At 29.5% G+C, this 12,121-nt stretch overlaps 1 protein-coding gene across 1 annotated transcript; it reads left to right on the top strand.

Moving 5' to 3' along the window:
* Positions 1 to 3,741: 3,741 nt before the first annotated feature.
* Positions 3,742 to 8,566, top strand: LOC125818001 (uncharacterized). The gene is given in 7 exon segments (XM_049497502.1): positions 3,742 to 4,093; positions 4,531 to 4,681; positions 5,341 to 5,481; positions 5,483 to 5,620; positions 6,601 to 6,789; positions 7,700 to 7,918; positions 8,030 to 8,566. Coding segments are annotated over 7 exon segments (1,719 nt in total). The 5' UTR covers positions 3,742 to 3,746; the 3' UTR covers positions 8,564 to 8,566.
* The last annotated feature ends 3,555 nt before the right edge of the window (positions 8,567 to 12,121 follow it).

Below are 12,121 nucleotides of genomic sequence, written 5' to 3'. Positions count from 1 at the left end.
TATTTAATTTCCTTCGTGAGGCATCAATGTCTTTTTATTATTATTTTCTTTATTATTATTATTATTATTATTATTATTATTATTATTATTATTATTATTATTATTTTATTATTGAAAAAGAAACTCTTTTTTTATATGTCAACTGCGGTGAAGATCTGCCAATTGCAACTTTGATTTGTTTTTTCACAAAAAAGAACCTTCCATAAATTAAATCAGTTATTGAACAGTTTAATTCTGGTTGAAATAAATAATCATATGGTTAGGCAAGAGGCCAATTCATTTAACCATCAACACAAAGGAAACAAAAAAAATTGAGGATCAAAACACTTAATTTTAACTAAAAGTTTTAATCATATTCAATTTATTTTTTAATATTTTTGACATATTTAAAACCAACATAATAAATACTACAAGTCAACAACTCAACATAGTAATAATAATAAATATATTGTCATTTCAAATACACCAACAATTTTCATTATCAGTTTGTGCTAGACAATATACATTATACTAAGTATATTTTTATCATAATGTGTTTTAATTTGATCAGATATAAAATTTAAGAATTTAAAGAAGAAATTTAAATTTTATTATTTCAAATTAAAGATATATATATAATGTTATCATATTATCCATTTTTTCCATCAAAGTATTTCAGTTAGGAAAAATCACCCCACATATATATTTAAAGGGCAATATTATAGATTTTAAATCTACTTTTAAAATATTATTCCTTATAACATTTTAATTACGGATTATAACATATCACTTTTTATTTATAAATTAATTTAATTCCACTTTATTAAATAATTAAAATTTTATGATTATATTTTTATTATTAGATGATATAAATAAAGAATCAATCATAATTATCTCTTACCCATTTTTAGGAATTTTACCTTGATTCATGTTCCCTTTTTACTGTCACACATCAAATAAAAAATGGATCAGACAAATAATGAACAAATTCAATGTTCATACCAAAATAAAACATTATACATTAAAAAAAACGTCATAATTAAAATTATTATACACAACAAAAAATATGAAATCAGTATAAAAATTTTATGCACAATTTTCATACACATTTCATGCTAAAATTATAAATATTTCATCACATAAGTTGTCACTTTTTCACTTAAGAATCATGTCAATATAATATCCAATTAATACTAATTTTAACTATTAATTGTCATTTATTAGATAATGAGTACACAAAATTCATTCCAATATAATGTCAAAATCGTACCAACATGGTATAACTAGCATACCATTTTCAAATAAATTTTATGCAATTTTTTTAAACCAAAAACATACAAAATAAAATAAAAATGTTCATACCAAAATCTATACCATTTTCAAACAAATTTGATGTAATTTCAAAAAATAAATGTTCATTCCAAAAACGCCATACTTTATTATTATACACAGAAAAAAATCTGAATATATTCCAGTATAATTGTTCTTAATTTTATTTTATTTTTTACGTTTGGTTAGTATACCAATACAAATAAAATATCGCAAAGAATACTAACCTGAAGGATCTCATCTACCACCATGCTTTATTAATACTGATAAGAAGCCGTCCATTACAAGAAAATGATGATTATTGAATAAAAACGAATATGAATTAGATGAGAGTGACGACTAACTAGAGAAAAAATTGAGAAGAGAGAGAAACGTTCGAAAAGAAAAGAAAAGAAATATGTTTTGAACGAATTTTAACTGCTTTGAGTTAAACAAGAAAAACAAATATTCCTTCTTCTTTTTTATGAATCTCCTATTTTAATGCCACATATTAATTATCATTAATGAATTCAAATTATTTACTACTAATATATTCGTTTTTACCTTATTTGTTTTTCACACTAATTAATTTTTACTATTATTTTAAATCTTTTTTTTATTTTACTAAAATGTTAAAACATGCAATTTTTTTATTGTTATAACTTGAAAGATAAAGAATAATGTCACAACTTATAATTACTAGTCCTATTTATGTCAGTTATAGAATTTTCACAGAGATTCTTGGTTTTTTCTCTCATATTACCCATAATATTAGATTACACCATAAAGTACTAACAATCAAAGTTAGAGTTTTAAAGTAATAAAATATTTGTCAAGTCAACAAATGTCAAGTAATATGAAAACAACGGGATAAATTGGAAGTTTATGTATATGGCATGTTGGCAACTTCATATATGTTTGTCATTTGCTAATCATTATAGATTTAGGTTTCATTAATCCAAAGAATTCATTATAAGTGATGAATAGAACCTCATAGGTTGGTTAAGGGGACCAATTGAGACACAAGATCAGTGGCATCTGGTTTGGTCATATAGCGAAAGAACAGTCTGTGAAGGGTAACTTAAAGTAAAAGTACATTAACTCACTAAATTTCAAGATTCTTGAATTTCCCAAAAAACATGTAGAGGTACCAATTGGAATTTAAACTAAAATCCTCACTTCCATTTCAAAATTATTTTATCTTATAGTATTTCTTTTTGTTCTCACCTTCACAAGGTTGCACGCCTTTGATAATTTGAAGGTAAACAATATAAATGTGTTAGATTCTTTGCAAAATCACTATGTAAATTGATTTTATATTGTTGGATAAACTAAAATAAAATTACATATTATCCTTTGTAATAAATGAAATTAGTAACTTAAAATTATTCGTTATGTTTATACGTTGTTAATGACAACTACTTTTGTACTTCAATATCATTTGCTCACTATATTTCAATTTATGAAAAAAAAAGTTTGAAGTACGAGGATTAAAACATTTGATTTTGATTGTAAATTAAGATATAAATTCTTCAAAGATTTTAGAACAAAAAAGTTATTTATTTAAATACTATGCAAAAACTATAAGACAATATACATAATAATTAAAAATATTTAAGTAATATTAGAAAAAAAAATACAGTTAAAGAAAAAACTGTTCACTTTCACGTAAAATGAAATAAGTGAATAATAACTACAAGAATCACACATAAGCCAAGCTACCTGCTATAATGGGTAAAATTAAATTGATAATATAAAAATAATTTATTTATCCTAGTATGAAATAAATTACTTCCTCTGTTCCTTCTTACTTGATTGTCATACTAATATTAACAAATTTGTCATTTTTACTTATCTATTTTAATAAATTAAGAGAAATTTATTATTTTCTTTCATTATTATTCTTATTATTAAATAACTGCATAAAATATTAATAATATTCAAATTTAAACTTTCAAAAATATATTTAATAAAAATAATTTACTTAGTAAATTAGATCCATATTAAGTACTTCCTGTATTTCATATTAACTGAATTATTAAGATTTTTTTCATTATTCAAAGTTCAAGATGAATATTTGAATTTTTTTATATTTACCCTTTCCGTTAATGAAGTTTGAAATTTTCTAGAAATAAATTGTATTACTTGTAAAGTTATATTTATGATTTCATCATAATAATAATAAAAAATGATTTAAATTATATCCTTAATTTGTTTTAAAGTCAACAAAGGTAAGTATAAAAATACGGATAAGTATGAGTTCATGAAACATAAGGGTAATAATGTCATTTTCCAACACCACTCACACTCTATATATAAATTTTAAATATATTCACTTCTTGTAGGCGCTCTAGTGATTATAGTCTACCCGTTAAATTCAAATTTGTTGCACCAAAACAAATACTGCAAAAAGATAGAGATAGAGAAAATCACACACAATCAAAATCAAAATAGAGAAAATGTCATCAACAATAACAAGAAAACCCAAATGGCACCCAACACCACCACCACCACCGAGCCCAAAAATCCTTCATTTTCCCCGGAGAACTCGCCGGAAAACCCCCAGAAATACGAAAAAGAAACAACTTTACCCAATGGAGAAGAAATGTGACTATTACAAAGGGAGATTAGAAAGTTTATTTGATCAAGAAAGATACTTTCATGGAAGTTCTTCCTCTATTAATCCCATTGTTCTTCTCAATACGTCAACTTCTTCTTCGTCTTCTTCTACGGCTCAGAGGAGAGAAAGAGTCGAAGAACAAGAACAAGAAGGTGCTGTCAATGGCGGTGGTGATGCCGTAGACAGGTTTGTTAAATCAGTTTTTTTAATAAATCTTAGTAGCTCAGTTGATCGACCACCTGTATTGGTAAGGGTTTGATTTTCCACTTTGTAATTTCCTCTGTCCCCAATTTTAAGAAGAAGAAATAATGTAGCTTAAAGTTATGATTTTTACAGTTTCCTAAAAAGTAGGACTGATTATTTTTGCTTGAATTAATGTTAAATTTGTTTTTCAAGAAAACCCTTTATTCTCATGGAAATTATATTACAATTTTTATGAACCAAGTTTGATATTTTAACATAAAGTTGGGATTTTTACAGTTTTCTAAAAAGTGGGGCTGACAAATCTTTCTTGAATAAATGCAAATTTGTTTTTTTCTTTTTTATGAAGGAAAGTATCCTTTTAAATGTGAAAAATTGATTCTTGATATAGAAATATTGTTGTTTATATTTTGTGGTGGCAGGGAGGAGGAGAAATGGAGGTTTCAAGCAGAGATGTTAAGGGCAGAGTGTAATTTCTTAAGGATGGAAAGACAATTTGCTTTGAAGAAATTGGAAAGGAATAGACTTCAGATGGAGAAGACTCTTAGATCAGCTGTTCACACTCTCATTGCTGTGAGTATATCAACACTCTTCTCGTAGTTTCTTGTTCTTCGATTTCGATTATCATCTGTGTTTTTTGTGCTTCGATTATCACAATATTTTACTGTCATTACTGTTCTTTCCTCTGTATGTTGTGTATTGCTCTTCAGTTATTGTTACTGCTCTCATTTCTATATTTTCAAAATGTTTGGAGATGCTTTATTTTAAGCCGGGGATTTATCCTCTCTATTTGTACGAGGTACGAATAAGTTTTGTGAGATTATACCTTGTTATTGAAAATACCAAACTGAATTCACTTATTATGAATATTTATCTATAATTATTTGTAATAATTCTGTTTATACTATTAATGTATTAAACTTAATTATCAAATGTAGAAAGAACAGAAAAACAGGTTTTCAGTTTTTTCATGCAATCCCACTGTCCAATAAATGCCACCACTGTTCAAATTTTCTTTTTTATACATATGAAAATAGTATTTTTTTTCTTAATGTTCTTTGTTTTTTTACTCTATTTTTTAACTTGAAAAATAGTAGAATTATTAAAAATGGAGGTGCCTTAGAATATTAAAAGTGAAATTTAGAAGTCCTTGATTTTTTATTTTTTTTTGTAATTTTTTCTTACTTTGGTGAAAGTTCAATGTTAAAACTTTTTGTTACTTGATTTTGCAGGGGAAAAAGAAGATTTTTGAAGGGAAGAATGTGAATGCAGTATTGGAAGAAGAGATTGAAGATTTAGCAGAAAAACTTGAAGAGTTAAAGAAAAGTTGTAAAAATAAAGATGTCGAAGTGAGACATTGTAGTAACTTTGATAAAAAAAGCATGTCATTTACAGAAAAGGCTAGAGAAGCTTGGAGGTTTAACAGATGAAAAAGCTCTCAAGGAATTACAACAGCTAGCTCAATCAACAAATGAAATTGACAAAGAAACCAAGAATAATACTTCTACTGATGTAAGTTTTGCCTTTTTCACTTTCTCTATTGATCTTTTATATAGTTGCCAAACATATTACTATTACCTGTTGTTTCCTTTCCTTCGATTTTCATATTGCTTATTTTGCTATTGGTATTCCTTACTTGAGCTGATAGTCTATCGAAAACAATCTCTGTATCCTTATAAGTTAGGGGTAGGTTGCATACATTCACCCTACTCAGACCTCACTTATAGAATTTCACTAGATATGTTATTATATATAGTTGTCAGAAAAAGGACAGTATGGTGCACAAAACATCTCGCATTCACAGAGTTCGGGGAAGGGTTGCACTCAAGGGGTGTGATGTAGGCATACGGCATACCTAATGTAAGCACTAGTATCTACTTCCACGATTCGAAAAAAAGAAGTTGTAATCTTGATAGAGGCTATATAAAGTAAGCCATTTATGCATGTTTATCAACTAAGTAATTACTATAGGCTTATTTAATACTGTATAGACTTTTTGTTGAGAAAAGAATAAGATAATTGGTGTGCATTAGTTAATTATGATTGAGAATGAACTATTTGAGAACCTGCTATCATTTGAAAATTTAACCTTGGAATAAGGTATCTGGTAACTCCACGTGGACTATTTAAAAAACATACTGTAATAAAAAATTTGAAAAAAGACAACAGGGGTGGTGGTGTTTTTAAAAATAATTCAACTTTAGTACTTTATACATATTTTCAATTTATATTCACAAAATTCAAGTAATCTTGACTACTTGTAGTTTTGATTTTGAAAAATGAAAAAAAGGCAGTTTGATGCATTAAGTTTTCGTTATGCGAGGGTCGAGAGAAGAGTCCAACCACAAGATTCTATCGTATGTAGTTTTATCATGCATTTTTGCAAGAGCCTGTTTCTATAGCTTGGACTCTCGACCTCATGATCACATGACAATAATTTTACCAGTTACGTCAAGGCTCTGCTTACAAAATTTGTAAAAAATGTTTTGCAGGTGGAGTTGTTGAGGGAAAAAATGGAAGGACTATCAAAGGGTATGTTAGATAGAATGGAGGAAGAATATGGGGCAATACTTTCAAGCACAGCAAACAGTTCAGTTGCCAGTTCAGCTTCAACTTCCAAGAGAATTGACTCTATTACAGACCCTACATCATCTTTCTCTACAAGACAACAACCATCTCAGGTAAAGTCAGAACAGATAAAATGTTTTTATACATATAATAATTGTACTTCTCTGTCTGTACCTCTATATTAATTTAAAATCATGTACTACACTTACAATAATGAACTTATTGTGTTTACTACATCTATTTCAAATTGTTTGTCATGTTTTGACTTGACACGAAGTTTAAGAAAGTAAAGAATCCTTTGTGTTGAATGTATCTAAATACCCTTTAATCTTGTGGTCTTGAACATGCTACATGAAAAGTTGATATTAAAGAGGTGCCTGGAAGGAGAGAGTATTTCTTGTGGTGTCTTGTAGTAAGATTTTGATACTACTAATTAAGACCCTAGAGTTATTTCAAAATTTGTTTAACATAAAGATAAAATTACCAAACAAGCACCACAAATCATCAAAATACGAGTAGTAGCTACTCAACTGGTAATAGTTATTATCTCAGCTAGTCACTTTTTCTTTGTTGAAGAAAATTTAAATCAAGAAGAGAGGCGACTTTTTGAGATAATAACTATTAGTTGAGTGACCATCTGAGCAATCAATCCTATATTAGAAAATAGAGAGGAACCTGTAAATGTTATGTTGCTAATTGTAGTTTGGCAATTTTTATCTTACGCGGCAACTTGCTTGTAATGTCAGGGTTGGATTGATATTTCTAGTGACTTTCATTTTATTGAGTATAGAGATAGACGATGTGTTCTATCGTAGTTATTGAACTTAGTTTTATGGCTTTGTTGCAATAGACCTGTAGTTCGATGATCATATGTGAAATCAATCCTAAAAGAGAGTATTTTGCATAACATCTCAAGAATCATGCATTTTCAATATGGTATACTTGTCTTCATTTTGTTATAGAGTTTTATTGCTAGTTTTGAACTGAAGAAGCAGTTTTTTCACCCATGTTTCATACAAACAGGACATGATGCCACTCGAGGAGAACAAATGCTCAGGGCGTTGCAAGGTTATAGTGCGAAGGATCGTAGAACAAGTAAGAGCTGAAACTGAGCAATGGTCACAAATGCAGGAAATGCTGCAGCAAGTCAGAGGGGAGATGGAAGAACTTCAGGCTTCTCGCGATTTTTGGGAAAACCGAGCCCTAGACTTTGCTCATGAAATCCAATCTTTACAGTCCTCCGTAAGAATCTGGTTCTTTATTTCCAATGACATGTTGAAGAAAAAAGTCTTGATTTGAAACAGTTCACTATATTATTTCTTGAAAAGTATCTCATTTACTTGGCTTTTGTAGGTGGAAGAATGGAAAGACAAAGCACAAGCATTTGAAACCAAGGCAAAGGATATGCAGTATGAGTTAACTGCAGCGAAAGACGAGCTAGAAAAATCAAGAACAAAGAAATCAACAGCACATGATCAGAGGGAGGTAACATCTACCCCGAATTCACCTCTGCTGTCATTAGCCAAGCAAATTGAGAAGGAAAAACGCGTATTGGTTTGTCGGTTGAAAGAAGAAAATGCCAATCAGAAGTTGCAAAAACAAAGAGGTGTTGAAGTGATTTCAACGAAAGATTTGCCTCCTGTATCTCTAGGGAAACAACTAGAGAAGGAAAAACGCATGTTTATGCATCGTCTGAAAGAAAATCGTGGAGCCAATGACATGAGTTGTAAACGAGAAGTTTCTCCTGTCGAGAGAAGAAAAGAACATTATTCTTGCAGCAAAGAATCAAGAGTACCAAAAAGGCCACCATTTAGAGATGTTGGGAATTCATCACCATTATTGGTAAGGCAAAATAGTAAAGCAATTTACCCTTTGCACAGCCCTTAAAGCTAAGTATTTGTCATGTTATTTGTCTCTGCTTCAAGTGAGTATTTGCTTAGTATTGACTGGTGCAAGCCTTTTGTAGAGCAAACAATTTTGGTAATAATAAGAGTATTTGCATTGCTAATTTTGCTGCACAATTCAAAACTCGGTGAACAATAGGTGATTTGACTCATCATGTGTGTTTGACACATATCTCGTGTTACGCTCTTATAATTCAAGAATTCTAATCATCTAAGGAAAAAACAAAATAACATAAATATTTGTTGAATTACGAAGATTGAGCTCTCTTTGCATCGTAGATTTCTTGATAAAATTGTGTACAACATATCATGCACATACATAACAAATTTGATAAATATTTGATTATTAATATCTAAAATTAATTATTTATTCAGCCTATCTATATAATAAAGCTAACATAAATATAATGAAAGAAACAATTCTAATCTTGATAAATGCTTTTGAATTCAAATATAATGAAGAAACAATTATAAAACCACATTCTAAATTGAAATGCACTCACTATGGTATAAGTGAGTGCAAGGAAGAATACATAAATTCGTCGTTGATTCAGTATTGGATAAACATATCCGACACGTAGCATTACCTAAGGGTATGTTTTCTATTTCAGAATAGAGAACACGTGGAAATAAGCGAAGAGTTCTTTTGGGTGTAACATGTGTAGTACATGTCTTTTTTTATAGGTTTTTTTTCTTATTAATAATCATATGTTTAGATATATATGTGTACATATATTATAGTTTCAAAAGATTGATCTTGAAATAATTCTCTTAGGTGTAATTTTTTTTTAATAAACTCTTTTGCTATATACCAGAAATTTATGACATACATTGTCACATTAAATGATATTAATCATATTTTTGATTTCTTGTTCCCCTTTCAGATATGACTGAATGGGAACATGCTTGAATTGCTCCAAGTGAGAGTGGTACTGATAGAGGAGCAAAAAGAAATGGTAGAGGAATGCATCGCAAAAAGATCAAAATATAAAATGATTCAGATTCAGAGACGGAAGTCATAAGAAATGACTCATGGATACGTTAAAAATATCTTACTCCTAACTTATCTTATAGAATAAAATATATAATTAATATCTCATAATTCAAAATAAAAAATGATTTCGATAATGAGACATTGTACTATTACACCGGCCTTCTTGGTTATAGTGGTTGACTGGTTGAAGAGTTTTCTCCTACCTACTAGGTCAAGAGTTCAAGACTGGTAATTAAACAAAAGAAAATTAATAATATATTTTAAAATACCTTTTTTTTTTTAAAAAAAAAACATTGTATTATTACATTGTAGATTGCTTACCAAAATTTGTGTACAAAATTTGCACATATCATGCACATACATACCAATTTCGATAAATATTTGATTATTAATATTTAAAATTAATTATTTATTCAGCCTATCCTATATAATAAATCTAACATAAATATAATGAAGAAACAATCCTTTTCTTGATAAATGCTTTTGAATATGAAGAAGCAATTATAAAACCACATTCTAAGTTGAAACCACTATCATTCTGCTCATACTTCCTCCAATTGGGACCCTCTTCCTTTTTTTTCCTTTGTTGTTTATTGTGATGTTGTGCCTTTGCACCTCTCACAAATACTCTAATTCTCTTCAAACACCCTATTAAAGAGAGTCGACATATGCATGACAAATGCGGATAGTTTTACTACCGTGGAACCATGTGCCTTCTCGCATAGAACCTCTTCAAGTCCGTTAACCCGCAGATGGTCGTAGAGGTAAACTACAAACTAAGAGATTGGTGGAATGATATCAAGAAAGACCATGAAAGAGAGATTCGTCATTTGTTGGACGGTCTTACCTAGCTCATTTGTGTCATACCTGACCGTCGCTTGATTAGGGCCTTGCTGGAATTTTGGGACCCTGTGAGGATGGTCTTCAAATTTGTTGATTTCAAATTGGTGCCAACGATTGATGAGATTAGTGGTTTCATCGAGTTGTCGTATCATGAGTGTGAAATGATGGTATACTATTATATTATAGGCTAGCTACTTAATAAAATTGTGTACAATACTTGCACATAACAATACAATTTTTTTAATCTTACTCTTAACTAATTTAGTAGAATAAAATTTATAATTAATATCTCATAATTCAAAATAGAGAATGATTTCGATAATAAGCATTATACTATTATATTATAGGTTGCTTAGTAAAATTGTGTACAATATTACTTGCACATATCATGCACATAACAATAAAAAATAATAATTTGTAACACCCCGTTATTTGAAAGAACTAGAAAGAACTAGAATTAGAAGAAAATCGTTTTTGGAAATAATCAAATTTGGAAAGTTTGACAAAGTTAAGCTAAGTATGAGTTTTGGATCAACTTCAAACGACCATAAATCCTAGCTTGGGATGATTTAGATATGCTACAAGATACCATAGGAAAGATCCTTTGAATTATCTTTCCAACGCCACTGAGTTTGTATGAGGGAGATATTCCCATTGGAAGTCGGGCTGTCTAGCTAAGTAAAGTCAAAACCGGATTTTAGAAGGGTATTATGGTCTTTTCCATACCCACTTGATTTGATTCGTTTTTAGTGAATTAATTAGGGTCAAAACTGAATTGGTTCAGTTTGCACAATTGAAAATTCACGCTAGGGTTTTAAAGAGAAGAGAAGAGGAAAGTCAAGATTCGTCGTCTTCGTGAGGAATTGATTGCAGATTTTGTCAAGGATTTGATCCTACGAGGTATGTGAGACTTTCATAACGTTGGGTTCGTTCAACCACGTGCCAAACATGTTTATTTCAGCGTGAAGTCGTCTTAAAAAGATTAGAAGTTTGAATGTTCTTAATGTGTGTTCTTGAATTTGGGTTGAGATTGAGGAGTTTCTCGAGGTTATAATGTTGTTTCCTTGAGTGGGTTGAGTTAGATTCTTGTGCATACATACTGGGTATCTGAATCTAAAGAGTATTTGAGAAAAAGAACCGAGTTTAGGCAAATTGGGGTTAGAAATCGAAGAAAAGATAGGAATTTTCTCTCCGCATCGCGGAGCGGTCACGGACCTTTCTGCCTCAAAATTTATTTCGCGACCAAATATTTAAATGCATCTCCGCATCACGGACTTGCTTCCAGACAGTGATTTCTTGATCATTTCTCATGTTTAACTATCTAAAACACTCCTAAACATCATGAAATCTTTTCCTATGACAAATCACAATCCTTGAATCCATAAATTCAAATTCAAGGAAAGTTAAGAGTCAAGTCAAGAGAAGTTCATAGAGTCTTTCAAAAGTTTTTTATAAATATTTTAACTTTGTTTTAAGACCTGGGTTTTGAGTTGAGTAAAGAGTAAAGATTGAAGTTCATTTCTTCAAAAGAGTATGTCAGGACTATGTATTCCCAAAGACTAAAATGTTTTCACATTAAACAAGAAAGGAAACTAGGGCTGGGCATTCGGTAATTCGGTTCAGTTTTGTTTTTTTTTTTCTGATTATTTTCTGTTTTTGGTTCTTGTATCACATGTATCGAACACTGAATCGAATTATTCTAGT

The sequence above is a fragment of the Solanum verrucosum genome, unplaced genomic scaffold, assembly GCF_900185275.1.
Source record: "Solanum verrucosum unplaced genomic scaffold, falcon-dt-bn FXZP01000253.1, whole genome shotgun sequence".
NCBI lineage: Eukaryota > Viridiplantae > Streptophyta > Magnoliopsida > Solanales > Solanaceae > Solanum > Solanum verrucosum.
The sequence above is the reverse complement of the archived record's forward strand: the minus strand, read 5'-3'. Positions and strand labels throughout refer to the sequence as shown.